A 22,181-nucleotide genomic window follows, 5' to 3' on the forward strand; every position below is an offset into this window, starting at 1 on the left:
AATTAAAGGGAGTTGTCGAATACGCTGGGCCTCCATCTTTTATTTCCCTTTTCTGGCCATTATTATTTTTCTCCCTGCATCCTCTCCTCCTCTCCTCCTCTCCCTCTTCCCCTGTTTCTCCCAGTGGGGGGTCTCTGTCCACCCAGAGCCAATATGCTCCGTCTGCCGGCTTGTTAAACAGCAATCTAAAGGCAGGCTCACGCCTCGCCACTGGGAAACTAGCCACTGGAGTGCCGGCTCCAAACACACTCCGAAGATCCACACGTATAAACACCAATAACCAAACGACGAGCACTTTCCAACAAAGAGGCTCCCCGGGTGGCGGCGTCCTCGCTCGCGGGAGCTGCACCCTGATTTGCTTGTGTCGGCAAAAAAATTTGAATTTTGAGCGAGCGAGTTGATTATTTCAAGAAAAGGCCTAAAGTGGCGCACTAAATTAGGGCGTTTCGATGCATACGCATTTTATAACGTGTGTGCTGCGCGTGTGTGTGTGTCTGTCTGTGTGTGTCTGTCTGTGTGTGTGTGTGTGTGTGTGTGCTAGTTTGGAGAGGAGGGTCAGCTGGCAGTAATGGAGGTCAGCGCTCAGGGAGACGAGAAAGGAACCAAACAAGCGTGGACACACACACACACAGACACACACACACAACAGTCCTCGTACCGCTTGCACCAGGAGTTGAACGCCATTGCAAGAGTTTAGCCGGACATAGTTTACGAGTCGGGGGGAGGGGCAGGTGGTGGTGGTGGTGGGGGGGGGGGGGGCAGGTGGTTTTATGTAGTGGCACTACCTTGGGCCACGAGACTCTGTTTAAATCAGGCCACTGATGGTGCCAAAAGCCTCTCTACGACCTATTACCCCCCTTCCTCTCCTGTTTTGAATTAATCGACTCACACCCACACCGCCACCACTCTCCCCTCTAAGCTCATTCTTCAGCACCTAAATTTAAAAAGGAACCTCATCCGTCTATCAGCTGCCCCGGGGGCCGAGCCTGGATATACTCCTCCTCCTCCTCCTCCTGTCTGACCGCTCGCCTTGCGCAGACACAGCAAGAGGGAGTGCAAGTGTGTCCTTGAGTGTGTGTGTATGTGTGTGTGTGTGTGTGAGCGTGGAGTGTTTTTTCGGAGAGCTGCCAGGAGAGCGTGTCCACATGCGGGGAGCGTGCGAACGAGAGAGAGAGAGAGAGAGAGAGAGGGGAAGCGACTGAAGTGAGCGTTTTTTTAAGCGTGGACTCCGGGTGCAGCTTCTGCTTCCGCCATAATGCATATTCACGCCGGCCACGAGTATCAGCCCTTCGCCATCATAACACTTCATCACCGCCACCACATCCTTCTGCTCGCAGCGCCGCAATAACAATTACCCGACGTTGAGTCCCAACTGTTCAGAAACCTCTTCGGCCATCTGCCGCAGGAAGGGATGAGAGAGATGAGACGGGGTGGGGGTGGGGGGGGGGGGGGGGGGGATGCATTTACACGCCGTATCAAACCGTCTCTGTGTTCAGCGGCGTCGGTGCACCAGCTAAGAAACCTCTGTGGTTTATGCATGTTGAAATATAGATGACAAAAGGCTGCGTTTGTGCAGCTTTGAAGGGGGATTTCTGCAGGATTCTCTCGCTCGGTGGGAATACTCTGTGGACGGATGCTTATTCATGCAGATATAGTCATAAATCCACAAGTCTAAATGTATCCACCTAACTCCACCCCCGAGTAGGGGAGTCTTATCCGCGGGTAATAGATGCATGGTCTCCCAAGGTGCATTTTGGTAAGAACAAGCTTGAAGTTCAGTTACTGGTTATGTAGAATATCACGCTCCTATATTTTGCAACAACCTTCTTAGTCCCTCTTTGTCCCGACTTCCCCCCCTCTCACCCAGGAGGCCCTGATCATGGCCAGCATGGAGCACCCCCACCTGGTGCGTCTGCTGGGCGTCTGCCTGAGCCCCACCATCCAGCTGGTCACCCAGCTCATGCCCCACGGCTGCCTCCTCGACTACGTGCACGAGCACAAGGACAACATCGGGTCGCAGCTGCTGCTCAACTGGTGTGTCCAGATCGCCAAGGTAGGAGACGACAGAGACACGTGTACACTGTACATATTTGTGTTTGCTCCCCACCCCCCTCAAGCCAGAATGTGACGGACGGTGACACGTTCAGGGTCGACCAGAACAAGATCCTTTCGGGTCACTTATCCAGGTTGTTGTCGGCATTGTATCGAGATCTATCCAAAGCGTGAGCCGCAAAAGAAGAAACATCCCAGAGCGCTGGTCTGTTGTTGTTGACTTTTTACTATTAATCTCCTCCACTTCGCCCCTGTTGATCCTAATTATCCTCACCGCTCGACACGCTGATCATTTCCACAGCGCCATGAAGGGCCACTGACGCTGTCAGGCGGCACACATGCCTAATTTGCTTTGAACTCTGTCTTAGAGGAGCATCAACACGCATTATTCTCTCGGGGGAATGAGTGACTGCGCAAGAAACGAACAAATTAAGCGCTCCCCCCCCCTCCTCCTCCTCCTCCTCCTCCTCCTCCTCCTCCTCCGCACAAACAGAATCTGCACCCGGATCCGTGGAAGCAGCAGTGAGGCTTGAGATATATTCGCCCGTGTGCGTTTGCTTACCCAGAAAGCATTTGTGTTTCCTCTGCAAATGAAGTCGACGCGGCCAGACTGCTCGATAGTGTAACTGCCGGGTGAGATTCGACTCAGTTATCACTCTGGGATGGCAGTAGGGGTGCTATTACATGAAGTGCAGGCATCTGCTGTGACGCAGAGGCAACCACCAACACTCACACACACACACACACACACACACACACACCACCCTAGGCTGATTTACCGCTGGCACTGATCAGCCTGATTGGATTTTTAGACAAAACAACAACTGTTAATATTCTACGAGATGTTGATTTTGTGTATTCTGAAGATGGGCGACGCTCCCCGGTTATTTCACTGGTCAAACCAAATTATCTGCGTATGCAGGCCACTCATCCATTTATCACAATGCCATTATATTAAGCAATCCCGGGGTCAGTTATTCATAACTGCTTTGTGCATCTTGAGCTATCCGTTACGCCGGTGAGTGACACTGGAATGAGCCGTTGTACTCCCCGTCACACACAAGGCGACTGGGAAACATCGTCTCCGGGGACACATGCAGATCCCTGATCAGATAAATGATCCGTATGAGCCAGGGAGCTGTGACAGAGATGCATATAAATGTTTTTACTTAGAGCTCTTGCTATATATTCATCGTTTGAGGTAAATTGATTAACATAGAGAAGGTGTATTGTGTTACGTAACAGGCATATTTATTTTACACATTTATTTGAACCTAAACCACAAGCTTTTACTCAACCCAAGTGGTGTTGTTGTCTACTTGGAACTAAAACTATGTAAAACTATGCTGGAAGTGAGAACGTGTTGAGATATCAGCTGTTCATAAGACTTCAAATTAATCTTCTTTTTTTTTTTTTTGCTCTTAAACCCCAACCTGGAGTCATAAAAGAGAAAAGAAAAAACCCACTACATTGCGTGTTCATAAATGACCCGCCGTGCCCTTGTTCAGATTGTGTCCTCTTTCTAAAGGACTCCTTTATTGCAATCGATTCATATTGGTCGTCGTTAAAGGCAATATATCTGTCTAAGTCGGGGATGAGAGCTGTGGTTTCGCGGGCTGATGGGGTTATTGTGGGAGGTCTTAACCCTTTACTCCCCCGTGATGGATGATTCCCAAGAGCACGAGGAGCAGGTTACTTAAGCAGGTACTTATTGCCGTAATTGGATTCGATTCCACCTGCGGCGGCGAGAGGGGAAGTGTCAGTTTCTTAGTGGTTCTATAAGTGAGGAAGAGCAAGAGGGAGCATTATTCACAAGCGACCTCGACCCGCACGGCTCCGTGACATTCGATTCGGTCGTGGCTTGATTGTGATTGACTGCAATAACCGCAGCGCCCGTCTTCGTGGCTCGATGTCGACGTGTGGACGAAGGCGCTTGACCGATTTGATTGGAAATCAAAGCCTGATAATTAGTTTTCATTGAGTGAATTTTGGGAATCAAATCAGCGTTTTTTTTTTTTTTTTACCCGACTGGCCTTTGATCGCTTCCATTTCTGTCCGTCTTGGTTTTCAAATGGACACACATCACTTAGACTTACGTTGTCATTATTGACATCATTTAATGGCTTCATTTGTTTCACATCAGAGTGTCTATGAGGTCATTCCATGGCAGTCCATCTAAGAGAACCATGGCCGTCCCTTGAGCCGCTAGCAGCTCAAAACGAAGCTAAGCCGCGCCAAGCTGCTCGAATTTGATTAAATTTAGATTCCACTCCTTTCTGACACCGGTATGCGTTCCCAGTTTCAGCAGGGAGTCCATCTAGCAGCATGCGGTCCGGACCAGACTACCCGAGCACATGCAGTCGAGCTAAATGCCCACAGCATTACAGCCAGAACGCTTGTTTCTTCTGTTTTATTAGCCTCTTGGATCCTCCATCGCGTGGCCCCCGAGACATCGTGTCCGAGCACGTGTGCGTTCGGACACGTGAGCAAATAACTCTGAGTGATCTTTGCACTCTCAAGGTAATGATAGGGAGCCTGTCCTCCAGGAGAAAACAGCGTCCTTTTCCAAGGAAATCATTTTCCCCTCGGTCTTTAGTTAGCTTTGAAAAGGGGTGTTGTTAAGATAGACGAGGAGATACAGGAGGGATTCAATTAAATAACAGACAGTAGAATACAGAGGCTCTTAGGATGTAGTGGAGACACTTACCATAGCACTTATATATTATGTCTTGTATTATGAGTACCAGTAGAGCAATTATTAAGGTGGAAAGGAATAGTCGGGCAATTAGACGGAGCCAGCAACCGGTTAGAGCTTAGCTTAGCATAAACACTGGATACAGGGGAACAGCTAGCCTGGCTCTGTCTGAAAATAACACAATTGCACTTCTAGGGTCCAATCAGATTATTATAAGTATTTATTTTCCCCAAATTGTCAAACTATTCTTTTGAGTAAAAAGGAGCAATGCCTCAATTACTTGTCAGAAAATCTACAATTCCACGATTGGAAGTATTCATGAGTGATTCAGCTCCGGTTGCTTCTGCTTCCTTCTCCAAGTTTCCAGTGTTTTTTGTAATAACGAGGGAAATTCAATTTAAAGAACGGCCCACGCAACTCTAGGTGAGACCGGACAACGAACACAGAGAAAGAAGGAAAAAAAAGCCCCTCATTGCTCTCCATCGCGACGAGAATCGAGGAACGTAAAACATCATTACTTTGCTGTTAGGAATTTCCCGTCATAGCCGCCCATTCAGTAGCGAGACAAAGGAAAAACCTTCCAATCATCATTCCACGGTATATCACAACGCGAGGGAAGGAAATATCAACACGATGACGCCGGGATGTTTGACGCTAAAGGAGGAATATTTACCTGAAGCAGAAAAAAATGTAGCGCAATAACGAGGAAGTGGCACGCGACGGAAATACTGAAGCACGAGCATCTCAAAAGTGTATTCGAGGGGACGTTACTGACTGTCCAATAGATGCGTAACCATACCAACCAGGTGGAGAGGAACTGTCCTATTGTTGTGGCATTCTCCCCCCCCCCCCCCCCCCCCCCGAACCCCGTATGTGGGCTCTGACCCGGGCAGGTGACCGCTACCGCCGCAAATGGATTGGCCAAGGCCTGTCGCCAGGCAGTGACTCTTCATCACTGAGTGTTTTGGGCATTGAGATAATGGCCCCCATTAATCTCCGGCCACACTCAGGGCTGCCCCACTCCCACCGACACACACAATGACTGACGCTCGCTTTACGGCGCACACACATTCACATTATACAGGACACACACACACACACACACACACACACACACAGAGGTCTCGTTGGATCTGTGCGGCCTCTAATTTATTAGTCTCGATCTTTCTCCCTTTCCTATCTCTCTGTTCAGTTACCTCCTTTCATACCTCCTTTCCTTCTATTTCCTCAACTACCTTGACTATTCTTTTCTTCCTCTTTTTTCTTTTATCTTCCGTTCTTTCCTTTCCTTTCTTCCAGCTACGTCTCCTTTCCTTTCACAAATGGGCCCGTTTCTCTGTTTCCATGGAGGCCATGCGCTCGCTCATGTTTATCGGAGTTCAAAGTTGCAGTACCCACTCCGAGCCACGCATCCTCAAGTGACCTCGTGTGTGTCCGTGTGTGTGTGTCTGTGTGTGTGTCTGTGTGTGTAGTTGTAGAAAATTAGGAAAGAAAAGAAAGAAAAAAAAAAAATGACCTCGTTCTCCGTCTCCTCCTGCGTCTCCCTCTTGTCACCATCTTCTCTTTATCACTCACTAACTGATTCTCTCTCTTCATCTCTCTCTCTCTCTCTCTCTTTATCTCTCTCACCCTCTCACACGCACACATATATACAGAGTATTTTCTTTTCATTAGGTTTTGGAATATTAATGGAATAATTAGGTTTGGGATGTATTTTAATGAACAAATCAATCACTGAATTAAATATGGGATCGGAACTGAGCGTATGCAAGGCTACGGGAGTCTTTTAATTTGACTCCCCTCTTCTCTCACTTTCTCTCTCTCTCTTTCTGTGTCTTCCTCTCAGTCTAATGAAAGTAAAATAGATTCGGCAAGTCGCTGTCCTGCCGGTGAAATGATTGTCTTTGGCAGTGAAGCCCGGGCTGGACGAGGGTCTTGATTGTTTTTTATGGCGGGTGGGGGAGGGGGGGCTGCTTGACGGGGGCCTCGTATCTATAGGTGGGTGAGGGGTGAGGGAGTGGAGCGCCTCGTGCACACATACCCATCGGCGAACTCCTGGACCGGCATTATAGCAGGACATTGCCCTGCAGGGAAACCCCTCCAGTTAGAGCAGCGCTCCGTTGTCATGGCGACCCCCGGATGCCGACGGGCGCTATTGACTCCGCGGTGAGCTTAACACTGTGCTGAGTTGTGGTTAAACGCACTGGGAGGCATGTGTGCATAAATAAAATAATATGTATGTGTAAAACTAAGCACATGCATCCCCCCCTCTCCCCCAAAGCCAATTCTGGGCTTCTTCAGGTCCATTTTGGATGAAAACCTGTTTTCTACACTGCAGCATCAAGAGAGAGCTGCTTGACCTTGGGAATTTCACCTCAAAGACCGCTTCCTTGCTGATCCCAGACCTGTTAATGGTCTTCTTCAGCAGACGGAGTTGAAAGGTGACAGATTATTGTTGCGTTGGATTAAAATGGAACCATCAAAGTGTAAACTTGACCTTGGAATTGGGTCATTTGCAACTCAAGGCCCTCTTGGTTCTTTCTTCTGTTGCTTAAAGCTGCAGTTGCCTATATTATTTCATTATCATTTTGGTTGAAATAACTATTATTACCAGCAAATATATATATTTATATATATATATATATATATTTATATTTATATATATATATATATATATATGTATATATTTATACAGTGAATTATTGATGTGTTCAGTGCCATTCACTTTCTTTTATTCCAGTCTGTATTTTCACTTAAAACACATTATACTAAGTTATAGTGAATTTAATACTGTCAGCAGGCTCTATGGTGGTGATCCATGTTCAGCACTTCACTTCCCAGGGGCTTCATTAATAATGCAGTCCCACAATTCTCTGCGTCTCCGAGCTTGTCGGGAAGCCCATCACGCCGTGATTACCAAACAGTGCGACCCATAATGCTATTCTACATCCGTGGGACGAAAGCAAAACCAACTAATGTGCACCCTGAGCAGTTTTCCCACGCACACACACACTCCCCAGGAGTGTGCACGTGTCCCTGCTGATGCCACAAAACCTGGAGAGCCCCCCCTCCACGGTTCTTTCTAATTATCTGTAAGGATCAGCAGCGCTCAAGGATGCATGAGGGGAGGGATTTGACTGGGTGGTGAAGGCCTGATTGGATCGGTCACCTCTCTCACCGGTTACCCCAGAAGCCCCGAGCCTCGTTAGACGCGTGGGATTCTCTCCGGCAACTCCCGTTTTGAGATCTGGAGATCTGGTTCAATTCCTGTGCAATCAAGCTTCCATTTTCTACGACGCGAGCCGGGGGGGGGGGGGGGGGGGGGGGGGGGGGGGCGTATTGTAGACAAACAAAGGGGATATAATGCTCCTTTGTGCGCCCCACGCAGGCGCAATCATGTCGTAAAGCACTCGTGTACATGCAGAAACCCGCGTCGTGCACCTGCGTTGATGCCAACAGAACAATGTTGTCCTCCTTTGGTGGGCCGGTCGACTCGCATCTCATAACTTCCAGGCCTCGCGTGCAGCCCGGTTGATTTGAAATGAGGATGACAGCGTCGTCCACCCGGGCGACGACGTCCAGCTGCAAAACGTCGTCTTTTCACTGGAGCCGATCATCGACTAGTTTGAGGTGAACCTCGAGGAATCGCAGCTTCGCGCCGGCGTCTTTTCCTCAAAAGAGGGGTGCATTGATCAGGCCGCTCTGTTTCCACCCATCTAATCCCACCGCAGTCGCTCCACCCCCCCCCCACCAAAAAAAAAAACGATTGACATTTGCTCATGTAAATCTGCCGGCAGCGCTCTTTTATTGCCTGCGCGGTGACATTTCGGGATGGATCTCTCTCTGTCCCGTCCGGGGGGAGTTGAGATCATGGCCACGGAGCTCCTCTCTTGAGGTGGAGGTAATTAAGAACGAAAGCATCATTGTCGCGCGACATTGTACTTAAACTCCACTCCCGCAGAGAGGGGGGGGGGGGGGGGGGGGGGGGGGGGGGGGGGGGGGGATTTAAACCTCTTGCGTTATCTCCCCCAGATGCACACACACACACACACACACACACACACACAATGTCTTGCAGCTGTCGTTGTATATGTCACATTATGGGCACGTTCATAATGTCGTCCATTAACCATCCGAAAAAGCCGTCCGGTGACGCACTTTTTTTTGGAGCTCCTTTGGTTTCCAAGGAGATCTTTCACAACAAGGTTTCAGAATAACGTCTGTGTGAGCGTTCACCTGATTAAAGAGAGGCGTCTCTGGACCTTTTTTCTTCCACGCTTTGGGGAGCGGCCAGCTCTGTGGGAATTCTATCTCGCGTGACAGACGACCACCTGCACCACCTGAGCAGGCCCATTGTGCGCGCTCCTTATCGCACTGGTCCCAGTTCTCGGCGTGCGGACAGTCCCACATTGCTCACATTGTCGCTGCCTCTCCGGGGCGGTGGGGCTCTGCGGCTGGGGGGGGGGGGGGGGTACACACCCATGCGGTGTAAACAGACACCCTCGCGCTGCCTTTTATTTTCCATCTTCTCTTGACAATATTGTGTGAATAAGCTGTAGGTCGTGGACACGACGCGAGCGTTTGTACCCACGAGTCGTGTATCATTAAAACAAGTTAACCGCCGATGAGCATGTTGCCTGGCAACAAAAACAGAACCGTCTTACCGAATAGATATTTCATGTCCGTGTGCACAGCTCGCGTTGGTAATATCGCAGACAAACAGCAGATCTGCCGGAGACCTGAGTTGAATTTTTGTCACCTGCTGTACTCCATCGTGTCCGTCCTCCTCTCTCTCCACTTACCGTCCAGCTGCTCACCTTTCTTCACAGCGTCTTTTCTTCCACATCATCCACCCCCCCCCCTGTTTTCTTCAATTGCCGAAGAGTCAGATCTTCAGTCCTCGCCGGATTGGGGGGGCTGAGGGGTCACAGACCTGCCTTGAACTTTAGATAAGTATAAAGTATTCACGGCACTCTCGCATGTCATTTCACTTAACTCCTAAACGGAGGAAACGAGTAATTCAAAGCCTTATTTCCTGTTGAGTCGAGTGTCATAATCAACCGTTTGTGTGTAAGACGTGAAGATGTGAGTTGGATGTAAAGATGCTAAAGATCACATTTTGGCATATTTGGCTTTACAAGTAACTTGGGACAGGGATGCCGTCTTGTCCTAAAGCACACTCTGACTCTTGCAAAGGTCAAAAGTTCATTGTTTAAAGAAAATAGTTTCAAACTATACTATAGTACTTCATGCACTTCAGGCCTCAAACATAACCCGGTGTCATTTGGGATGTGCAACAGTGCTGCCGGTCCTTAACCTTGATGCTCCCGTGCAGCGCTCAGTGTGCTGTGAGAGCTGGAGAAACACTAGAGGGACCTTTCACAAAGTAGGTGTTTTCTGGGAATGGAGGCCTTCGCTGAACCGGACGAATATATTAAAATCTGCTGCTGTTTCTGACCCTCATGTCAACATGAACTAATTCCAAAATCCAAAGGGAATGACGCATGTTTTGTCAACGACAACATTTAAACCACGGTGTATGCGATGCCATTTTTGGAGCTGCTGCTATACCCCGACAGAGACGGACAATCTGTGAAGAAAAATCTCCTTGTAGTGCTCCTAGAGGCATTTAAAAAGATTCAACCAATCAGAGCAGGGCGCTCTCTAATGCGGCTGTCAATCACGGCTTCGATCAAACTGTCAAACTATGCAGCTCTGATCGAATATTTCTCACCTCAAATGTTTCCGGAAAAAAACATATTTTAGCGAACCGTTCCGCCGCAAAATGAGAAGCGTTTGCTCGGTCGGTGGGCGGAGCTTGATTTTTCACTGAAATATGTTTTTCGGAAAAACATTTGTGGTGATATACGGCGACATAAGCTGCACGAGCAGTGATTGACAGCTGCGTTAGAGGCTCCTCTGATTGGTTGTTTTTCTTTGGACGAGGTGGAATCTTGCAAATGCTACGAGGAGCACTAAACGGCGTGAGCACCTATTAATTTTGTTCACATTATCTGTCTAATGCACTGCTGTTAAGATATAGTGACAGTTTGAGCAAATGTGTCAAGAAAAGGTATCAAAGATGCCAACTGTAGCTTTAACATTGTATTTTGAGCTCCTTTTTTCACGAACCTGTCAAGCTGTCGTACAAAAAGTTAAGTTTTTGCTTCAATAACTCGAAAAATTTGTCTCTTTTATAGATCTGAATGTAATCAGATCCCATCCCCCCCCCCCCCCCTTTGAAATCTGTGCATGCTCACTGCCGCCTTGTTTTTCTTTTCCCACTGACCTTCCCTGAGGTTGAACGTTGCGGTCTCACGGTGTCACAGACTTTAAGATGCTCTTCTGTTAAGTCCACAAGGGCTTAGGACTGTCTCGCTGCAAAGTAGGCAAGTGCTTAAGGGCTCTGATGTGAACTTTAGGAGACTTTTTGCGCGGATTCTTAGTGTCTGCAAACCTGACGAGAGCATAAGTTTTAGCTTTGCTTAATGCATACAGGTATACTTTTTTTCACATGAATGTGTTGTTGTTTAGGAGTTTTTTTGTACATCAACACACACTTCTTCTTGCCTTCAAAGGTCAGCCGTGAAACATATACTTTGAACTCTGAGCCCAGTGGTGCTCGGCTTTGCTTTCTCCACAGGAGAAAAAAGATATAATAATAATGTCTGAGAGAGAGAGAGCACAACGGGAATTTGGGCTTCCGGGCATTCACTATTCATTCAAGCTGTGGGATTTTTGCACAATTTCCCTCAAACCTGCTCCAAGAATTCACGAGATGACCCCCAGAGTGAACCCAACAAGCTCGACCAGACCCGACAGGGGCCCATCTCTACCTGTCAATCACACACAGGTGATGTGGTGGTTTTTGAATGGAACAGTAATGGTGTTGACCAAAGTTGGCGGGTTTTAATTACTTCCCCTGCAACTTCCTGTATCATCTACTATATACAAGTTATGCAATCACAAGTTATCCAATTCCGGGGATTGTAACACTTAAGCAGTGTTAAATCAGCGGGACCCCCCCCCCCCACCCCCCGCGTCCTCCACTGGGACGCTGGTGTTTACCGCCCCGGAGTGGCTGAAAATGAATTGGCTCTTTGAGCCGCTGTACATTCCCCCTGTCAGCGCGATGGCCTCCCCTCATTGTGCTGTCACTTTTAAGCCGACGTGTATTAATGGACCATGTGGGCCCATTGATTCCTAATTCCTCTGGACGTTGACATCGGGGGGATAAATATCGCGCGGCGCGGCGGTCTTTGGGCTTATTGTAATCAGCATTTGTTATCGATCGGCATGCCCCCCCAGAAGTAATCTATTTTAAATACAATTTCAGTTCGAGGCGGGTTGTTTTGGGGGCGCCTTGTCCCAGGACAGTGTGTGTGTGGGGGAGGGCTGTAAGGGTAAGAACTGGGAGATAACCGAGAGTGCGAGACTGACAGATATAGAAAATATTGCGAGCGCGATGGAGTACGCTCGGTGAAATATGTCTTGCTTCAACGTATATAGGTGGTCTCCGGGTGGTCTCTGTCAGCCCGGCGTGGCGTCTGCCTCGTCGGTCTCCTGCGAGGCCCGCCGGATGATGGATGAGGGCTCAGCCAGCGGCGAGCCGGACGTCGGCGCTCCATCGATTTATCCTCACATTCGTCTGGGAGGGAGGTTGGCGCGGGGACGGGCAACCTCGATATGTGCTCACACACACACACACACACACACACACACACACACATGCAGTCGGTGTTTTCAGCATTTCATGTGGACGACGATTCTCTCGCTCGGGTTGGAACGTGTCATTGTCTGCTGAGCACAATGGCCGCCTCCCTCCTCGTCGAGGTGTTTTCATTGATCCGCCCGCAAAGTGGCCTCCACTTGTTTAACATCCAGTCTAATACACTTCAATTGGACCGGCCCTGCCTGTCTGCCTGTCTGCCTGTCTGCCTGTCTGCCTGTCTGCCTGTCTGCCTGTCTGCCTGTCTGACCGTCTGCCTGTCTGTTTCGTTCAGCTCGGCTTTGCCCGTTCGGTGTTAATCAACGTGAACAAATTGGGAGGACGTCCATTGTTCTCTCTGCCTAGCCATCTTGAAAATGGCCTCCAATTACGGATGGGGGTGCAGGTGGGGGGGGGGGGGGGGGGGGGGGGGACAAGGAGGCGACATGGCCTCAGTTACGACTGAACACGATTGCGCTGGAGTTGGACACGTTACAAGAATTGATGTTACGCACCTGAAGCCAGCTTGTTTTATCCTTCTAGTTGTACACGCTGCCCGGTCCAGGTGGGGAGAAATGCAGCCTTGGAATATGCCTTTTCACCCGCATCAATATTTAACAATCTTACCTAGAAACTGATCCCTTTTCAAATAGTATCTTTCACCATGCAGGAATTTTTTTATGTATTTTCAACACGTCAAAAGTTCACATTTCTGACTCTCTGACATCCCCGGGACGTTATTAAAAGAGTTTTTCTCTCTCTCTCTCTCTCTGTCGTATTAAAAATGAGGTGTGATAACGATGAAATATTGAATCTAAATGTTTGGTGGGCGTGCCGGTTAATGATGATGACATTTATGGCAATACTTTTCTGTGAGAGCTGACATTTACCTCATCGACGACGTCGAACTGCTCCGAACACGGAATCCTAAATGATTAACGGCTCCGCGAGAAGATTTACAGTCTCTCTCTCTCTCTCTCTCTCTCTCTCTCTCTCTCTCTCTCTCTCTCTCTCTCTCAAAGGGGATGATGTACCTGGAGGAGAGGAGGCTGGTCCACAGGGACCTGGCGGCCCGCAACGTGCTGGTGAAGTCGCCCAATCACATCAAGATCACCGACTTCGGCCTGGCGCGGCTGCTGGACGCCGACGAGAAGGAGTACAACGCAGACGGGGGCAAGGTTGGTGTAAGTGGAGGCCTGTGTGTGTGTGTGTGTGTGTGTGTGTGTGTGCGCTGAACCCAGGAAAAAGACGGTCGACATAAGTAGTAAATACTGCACACACACACACACACACAAAGTAATAAAAGAGGGGGGGTTCGAAAAGCCTTTGTGTGTCTCTGAATTTGTGCGTGCGTCTCGAAGGATTCAAATAAAAATACATTTCTATTGTTTCTTCTTTTTTTTTAAAGATGCAACAAGGAAAATGAATTATCTGAAGAAGAAAAGATGACCTGCACATTTGCATGTTTGCATGCGTGCAACATTTAATGGTCTAGTTTGCCTTACGGCTGTGTGCGTTTTCACGTTACATACACAAAACCCACCTACGCACTCGGAAGATAAACGTTTGCATTTGAATACTCATAAGTCGTTTATGATGAATACGCTTACAGCATTTGTTATGTAATTCTTTCTCTAATTCTTACGTCTTGTTCAGATGTTTAGTTTTGGTTGCAGTAACGGTTAAGAAGAGCGGTCACTACTAACTTTTATTTATTTATGTTTCATTCGGGAACATAGAAATAGAATTCAAACCCAGTAGAGGGGACAGATTTGAGAAAACATTTTTCAAACAAAAGGAAAAAGATGACAATATTTTAAATCGGGTACGTGGATCGACATCTTTACCAATTTAAGAGCCGGGCAGTCCAAAAAAAAAAAAAAAAAAAAACCCAGTGCACTGAATTTCAATAACATGCAATTTAGCAGCCGCAGTTCCAATCAGATTGTTTTGTTTGGGGAACCAGACCACATTAATCAGAAGCGCCCTCTCCTCGCTTGAGACGTTCAATGCAAATTGTCCCGATTGTCCCAATTTGCTTTATTTAATTGGCTTGTTCATCGCCGCGTCAGCCCCGCAGGTAGCCACTGGTACCAGTGGGCAAATGAAAAAATAAATGGTTTCCGTAAATGCGACTAGCTAGAGATTCGACGCAACCATCTGAGTGATTGACTCCGTGTGGGTATTCGCCGAGGCCTTGACAAATGGGAGCTGCTGTCGGCAGATACACGCGTGTGCCGCGATAACAGATGCGCCCGCGACAGATAAATCAACATGGAGGACGCGGTGAAGGCGCCGCGCCACATTTTCCAACCTGCAGCCTCGTCCCTGAAGAGCAGGGCGGGCGCGCGTGTGTGTGTGTGTGTGTGTGTGTGTGTGTGGCAGGGGCTGTATTTCAAATGGACAATGTGTGTGTGTGTGAGTGTGTGTGTGTGTGTGCGATCACATGCAAAACGCCAGATAATTGCCTTGTTCAGTGGACTACGCGGCTGAAACACCCCCCACTTACAGTCAATATGGAAATCTTATGACGATGTGTGCCGTTGTCCTTGTCAGCAACGTCAAAGGGACCATTTTTATTTATTTTTTATTGCGATTTCACCCACCGGCTATTAAGATTATGTGAGGCAATTGCCCAACGCGATCTCATTTAGTGCCTTAAGAAGCACGCTCGCTATTGATGATCCTCCGGGGCTCGACTGAGGCTAATCAATCGCGGTACTCGGGGTGTAATATTGAGCAAAGTATGGTTGAAAGCACCGTCGATTTCCCGATACCTCACAGACGCTTGATTGGAAGACGTGGCATTGCCCGTTGAGCAAAATAGCATAATGGGGAAAGTGATCCCGCTCAGGTGTAACAGAATGAGAAGCTCCTCGTTGATTGGTTCATTCCAGGAGACCCTCCTCTTGACGTTCATGTCTCCCTCTCTTTCTGTCCTCAGATGCCCATTAAATGGATGGCTCTGGAATGCATCCACTACAGGAAGTTCACCCATCAGAGTGACGTGTGGAGTTACGGTGGGTGGTGCTACGTGCATAACCGTACGTCCGTGTGTGTGTGTGTGTGTGTGTGTGTGTGTGTGTGTGGACGTCACTGTTTGTTGTGTGGGAGGAAGGAAGCCAGTGACCTGAAATCCTCTATCCTTTTCATTTGCACATTTGCTCCCACCCCTTGTCTTTCTGCTCATCTTGTTGTCTGGCTCTTTGTCCCCCCCCCCCCCCCCCCCCACCCACCCCCACCCCCTCCCCCAGGAGTGACCATCTGGGAGCTCATGACATTCGGAGGCAAACCGTACGACGGCAGCCCCACGCGAGAAATCCCAGACATCCTGGAGAAAGGGGAGCGTCTGCCACAGCCGCCCATTTGCACCATCGATGTCTACATGGTCATGGTCAAATGTGAGGACACACACACACACACACACACACACACACACACACACACAAGATGTGCACGCAAAATAGGGTTTATATAGGATGACATTGATATTTTCATCTCGCTCTCTTTCTCGATGAAATAACCAGATTAAGCTATGAAATTCCCGTAAAATCCAAATGCTTTCCAAAAAACATTGATGGAAAGATGCAATATCAATGTCGATCACATGTTCCGACGCGACGCGACGGCGTCGCAGACGAGCCGTAGTTTAATAAAAGCGTTTTTTTCTTTTTTAATATGCATCTGGTAAGTGAGAGCTCTGGGGCTTTCCATTCAATTCCGGAAGAGAGAGTTATTATGTAAAAGAGGAGAGATGAAAAACCGGCGGCGGAGAAACTAAAGAGATGCTGGTTTGTGGTCTGCAACGGGGACTCAGCCCACATCCCTGTTTTCATCCTCCATCTGGACTGCCACACCTCCCTCCAGCCCCACACGCCTTCTCCTCATCCTCCTGCACCAAATCCTCCCGTCTTCTCCCTGGTCGTGGTGTGGAGCCCTCCACCCACATATTACCTGGTAGCGGTCCAGACGCACAAGCCAATCAATCTGCCGGCTAACGGCTACTTGGTCTGGTCATCGCTCCACCCTGAACCCCAACTATGCTGCCTGTCGTCTGGTGGTGGCAGGAAAAATCTCATCAAACTTCAATGTCATGTGGATATAATTGTTCTTTTTCCCAAAATGAGAAGAAGAAATGGCCAATGGCGCAGAAGTAACCGTGAAAAGCCTCGCGGCCATTCAGCCTAATGACGAAGCCAACTGATTTATCTCCTCCATTTGTATGTGCTATGTAAAAATGTCTGGACAATAATGTCATAAACGCTGAGGTTCGGACGCCACGCACAGTTCTGATGTGTAAGTCATCTTTCGAGCACATATCTGACAAACATCCCATGTTTCATTCTCCTAGAGCGGCCTCGTCTTTACCCTCCGTAATGCTTATCCAACTTATCCAACTTATCCAACTCATAAACAGTCCGAAGCAGGTTCGAGTCCCCCCCCCCCCCACCCCACCCCCCTCGCCGATTGGCATCGCATTAATTATAATTACGCGGTGACTGAGAGCCGTTGGTTTGTGATTTGGCGCGCTTGTCACGCCGCGTTGTCGCTCGCCGCCGCCTCAGCCCCACCCACCAATAAAAATTAAATAGAGTTTGATTGCCGGATGTAATTGCGGCTCATTTAGGTAATGTGCCTGCGTAGGGAGGGGGGGGGGGGGGGGGGGGGGCGCTAGGGCGAAAATGGAGTGAGGGAAATGACACCAGGGAGGATGGAAGGTCGGGGTTTCTTTCCGTGAGAGAGCCTCAGGTCCACTAAACATACATCGGGGCCACTGAGACGCCACCTGGCTGCCAGCTCACCTGCAGGGAATGAGAGGATAAGAGACGCGTTCCTCCTCCTTAATAACCGCCCTTGAGCGAAGCACTTAGCCCTGAAAACGCTGCACTTTCTGTCTGTTCGACAAACATCTTCTTTTTTTTTCTTTATTTATATGATTATTAAGGCGTCATGTGCTTTCCATCACCAGGCACCGTGACAAATAATAAAGTCTGGAGATCATCTTGATGAACCAGATATTTTGGATTTCGGGGGCGAGCTTGTCTCTTTAACGATAAATATAGTACATCTTGAAGAAATATGGGCACGAATCAGCAATAACTGCAAGTGTTTCACCGTCTCTTAACCAGCCCAATTGTTTACTATCATACAACATTAGCTTGTCAAATATAATGTGCTGGATTATTGTTTCATTCGTATTCAGGTGTCTTGTTTTTAGCCCGTCCTTCTCTGTCTCCTCCGCAGGCTGGATGATTGACGCAGACAGCAGGCCGAAGTTCAAGGAGCTGGCCGCTGAGTTCTGCAGGATGGCCCGGGACCCCCAGCGATACCTGGTCATCCAGGTGTGTTTCCCCTCAGCAGCCTCAGAGCACTCGATAATAAGGCTTTTCAAATATCTAACGCAGTGAATTGTGTCACTTTCAGGGAGACGACCGCATGAAGCTCCCCAGCCCAAATGACAGCAAGTTCTTCCAGAGCCTTCTGGACGAGGAGGACCTGAACGACCTGACGGATGCTGACGAGTATCTGGTGCCTCGGGGGTTCAACGCGGCCCCTCCGTCATACACCACCAGGCCTCGCGTCGACTCCAACCGAGTAAGGAAAAAACACACCTAATCATTTTTCATTCACATATTTTGGTCTTCGTCTTGAGTTCACAAACTGCTTTAAAAATGACACGGCGTTTCACGCGTAAAACCTTCAGCTATTATCCCAAATGCCCGCCTCCCTGTCCTCTAAGTGTGCTCAAGGTGGTTCACAGCTTCCAATGCACTGATGGACAATAGACAACAAGGCGCCGGCTCGGCTGTTTGCTGTTTGCTGTGCACCTCGAGGCCTCATCCCGTGCACCTTTACCGTGACCTACCTGTTTACCAGCGGCTCTTTGTTCCATCCAGGGTCCTGCGTGTTCAAGGTCAACGCCACGGCACTCCTTTTGATTATGCAGTCAAAAGCCTCTGCGTGCCCACACACAGTCATTGTTTAAATCCATCAGATACAGACGGGTCATCGAGTCTCGAGCCCGCACTTGAAAAAAAGATAACGACTGGCTTTTGAAGAAGGGGTGAACAGAGAAGTTGATGACAATGGAGGTTGGGAAGAAGGTGGACAGATAAAAACCTTCAGGACTTTTCCTGTTCTTATTTTCAGTCGTGTTTTTCTTCCTGTAATTGTCGAGTTGGCAGTCGGCAAAAGAGTGCCGAGGAGGAGGCCTGGGTTAAATAGCCCGCGGCGAGCCAACGCAGCACCTCAAGAAGCCCTTTGCTTCACATGTCATGTTTTGTATTTTCTTGCAGGGTTTTTTTTTTTTTCTTTTTTCTTTTTTTGAGGTTCAGGTGCTTGAATCGCAAGTTCTGCCTGGCTGCCCTTCACAGTCCCTTAAGGCTGATGACTACGCTGTCAGAAGTTTTGCCCTCAACAGGCAGCTGCACGGGTTAAAAGTCTCACTTCCTTTGCCGCAGGGGCCCGTACAGCTGGCTTAAACTGACTCAAACTTCTCCTCTTGGGAATGTGTTCCGGTTCAATTGAACTGTTGACATCTTTTAGTTTTGTTTGTTAAACAATCTTCCAGCTCTTTTATCACCAAATAGCTGCAACGCGTCAAAAGTTTCTCGTCTCAACCCAACTCTTTGTCTCTCAGAACCAGTTCGGCTATCGAGACGGCGGTCCGAGCCCCGCGGAGGCCTCCGTGGTGGGTGCCCAAGCCTGCGTGAGCCCGGAAGCCGCGGGGGGTCCGGCTCCGGCCCTGGAGGACCAGCGCTGCAACGGGAGCCTGCACAAGAAGAGCCTGAGCCAGGCTGGAGGAGAGGACAGCGGGGGCCAGAGGTACAGCGCCGACCCCACCATCTTCTTGGGGGAGAGGGCGCCCAGAGGGGACACTGACGAGGACGGATACATGACGCCCATGAAGGACAAGACCTCCTCAGGTACTCGAGGTGAAACACGTCAGGTTCATTATCCAGAGCACAAATAAAATCCAGGTAGAGATTCTGCGGCCCTGCAGGGCGTTGTTGTGATGATGCATTTCAGGAGTTGTATTTAATCAATGTAGATAATACTACAATTCATAATAGCCTCACGTCGTTGTATAAATTTCTCACCAATCTGTAAAAGATCATTAACCCAGTGCAATAGAAATGCAAATAAACACACTTCAAACAAGTGCATCTTCGACAGCGTGTACTTCAGGTTGAACCTCTTCCCCGTCATCCCTTAGCTAAACGTGCTCTTTAGTAGTCTATTCTATCTCGTTTAGCCTGTTCATTTCCATTGATTAAAATTATATCGCCGGTGTATGTCAGCTGCTACAGAGTCATGTTTTTCCTTTGATCATAAATCAGTCTATCGGCCCCGCTCTTGCACTTTGATTTTTTTTTTTTTTTTTTTTTGGAGCGGATAAAAAAAAATGTAACAAAGCCCGCAGCAAAATGCATCTGATGATATGTCAAGGAGCAGGAAGAGTGGGCAAAATCAATAGGTTTCACACCCCAGTATTATAGCGCTTGGAATCACCGAAGAGAGGGGTCATTTGCTGGCATTTCCACCCCGGGCAGATGGAGTTTCCTGTGCCAAAGAACTGCTGGCATGTTGCCCGTCTGGTCCTGAGTGGCTGCCATTATCGCCATTACCATCTCCATCTTCTCGCCTCATTAGCGAGTGATCACTTTCTCCCACTCTCTTTCAATTTCCATTTCTTTTATTTGCTCTTCTCTCGATTGGATTTCTGTGGATCTTTTGTTTGTCTGTCTTATTCTCTCATGAACTCCTTTTTTTTTTTTTTTTTCTATTGTTCTCCGCTTTCTTACCCTCCCTCCCCCCTTTTTTTCTGATCTGTGCTACAGAATATCTGAATCCAATTGAGGAGAACCCGTTTGTCTCGCGACGTAAGAATGGCGAGATCCACGCCTTGGATAACCCGGGCTACCACAGCACACCCAACAGCCAGCCCAAAGGAGAGGATGAGTACATCAACGAGCCGCTGTACCTCAACACCTTCCACAGCCCCGCCGAGCTGGGCCTGGAAGCCCTGAGGAGAAATGGTCTGCCCCTACCCACCCACGCCCCTTCTTCCATCCCGTCTTTAGGCTCCCATCTCCCGCTTACCATCCAGACCAGCCTGCCCCACTACCCCCTCCCCACTGGCCAGCCCTCTCCATCTGGCATGCCTTGCCACCACGGCCCGCCGACCCACATCCTCCACGGCCACCACACCATCAATCCGGGCGGCGCCTCCGCCAGCCAGAGCCAAACAGGAACTACCGGCCAAGCCCAGGCGTGCCAGTCCGGTGCGCTCTCCACCTCGGCGACCATTGGGCACGGCGGGCTGCCGGCCTACCAGATCCACGCCACCGCGCACCACGCCGGCATGCTGAAGCACGGACTGATGGCGGGCAAAATCAGCGGGAAGAAGCTGAAGGTGACCTTTGACAATCCAGAATACTGGCAGCACAGCTTGCCTCCCAAATCGTCAAACCCGACGGCGCACGAGGGCGCCCAGGGCGGTTCCGCCAATGCCAAGCTCTTCTATAAACAGAACGGACACATACGGCCGGCGGTGGCTGAAAACCCCGAATACATGTCAGAGTTTTCCTTGAAATCTGGCACCGTCTTGCCGCCTCCACCCTACCGGCAGCGGAACACTGTGGTCTAAACCCTTCCACTTGACCAACGGTCCTCAATCTGAGGCCCGCCTCCCAGACATCCTCTCCAGTTCCACTGTTCCACACAGACGGGGAGCGGCCACAACCAGAGCCTCCCCCCCCCCCCCCCCCCCCCCCCCCCCCCCCGCCTCCCCTAATCCAACTCTTTCCAAACAACGTGCCATCCGCTGTAGACCGTAGCGACACGGAGGTGGACCGAACCGAACCGAGACCCCGGCTCAGACTCACGCACCTTCGCTACATCCAAATCCGGTCCATTTCTGTCCTGTAGATAGAGACTGCGCTCCATGTCGGTGACGGTTACGGGTCGTTTTTTTTTTTAAACAAAAAAGGACACATGACAACGGACGTCACTGTGGACATCGGCGTCGACACAAGATGGATTCGGCTTAAGGGGACCTGAACTCACTGCCAGCCACTGCGGTGTCAGATTCACGAGAGGGACGAGGCGTTTTTGTTATTTTTCCAGCGTAAAAAGTCTGAGGATGAACAATACGCTTGAAAGGGTTTCTGAAATGAGCAAACGGACCGTCTATGACATGTCAAGATATCTTGTTTTGTGAATGACCTTGTAGAGTGAGGCAAAACAGCAAATATGTGCGATGGGGGCTAAAAGGACTGAAATGGTTTAGTCAAGGCTTCCAGTGAGAGACGCTCCGTCTCTCACTGGAAGCCTTTTTGCTGAAAGCCGATCAATCATATTCAATCTCTTCGCCTATAGGATTATACCGTACGTTTCTTGAATTTTCCATCAAATATGTGAAACCCATGTCATCTTTCTACTGTAACTGTGATACTGTGACGGGCAAAACTACAGTGCGCTACATTTGTAGTTCGACTATGGACACACGAGGCAACTGCTGTTTTTGTTGGTTATTTTTGGACTGACGGATAAAAAAATAATATATTAAAAAAAGCCGTTGTCCGAGCCAAAGGGGATGAGGGAATAAAAACACTGTAAACATTTTTATAAACACTGCTCGCAGTGCCGAGAAGATGGATTTGTATACGCTGGTTTTCCCCATTCAGACCATTGAAGCTAACTGAGAGCCACAAGAGGACAAAG

The 22,181-nt window shown here is 49.0% G+C and overlaps 1 protein-coding gene across 1 annotated transcript in view; it reads left to right on the top strand.

Moving 5' to 3' along the window:
* The window catches only part of LOC117740443 (receptor tyrosine-protein kinase erbB-4-like), a 100,472-nt gene extending 79,367 nt beyond the window's left edge, over positions 1-21,105 (top strand). The window contains exons 20-27 of the mRNA XM_034546856.1: positions 1,868-2,053; positions 13,478-13,633; positions 15,400-15,475; positions 15,710-15,856; positions 17,700-17,797; positions 17,880-18,050; positions 19,096-19,381; positions 20,297-21,105. Of these exons, the coding sequence (XP_034402747.1) occupies positions 1,868-2,053; positions 13,478-13,633; positions 15,400-15,475; positions 15,710-15,856; positions 17,700-17,797; positions 17,880-18,050; positions 19,096-19,381; positions 20,297-21,105 (1,929 nt within the window). The remainder of the gene's footprint in view (positions 1-1,867; positions 2,054-13,477; positions 13,634-15,399; positions 15,476-15,709; positions 15,857-17,699; positions 17,798-17,879; positions 18,051-19,095; positions 19,382-20,296) is intronic.
* Positions 21,106-22,181: the final 1,076 nt, after the last annotated feature.

Source organism: Cyclopterus lumpus, chromosome 2, assembly GCF_009769545.1.
Source record: "Cyclopterus lumpus isolate fCycLum1 chromosome 2, fCycLum1.pri, whole genome shotgun sequence".
Taxonomy (NCBI): Eukaryota; Metazoa; Chordata; class Actinopteri; order Perciformes; family Cyclopteridae; genus Cyclopterus; species Cyclopterus lumpus.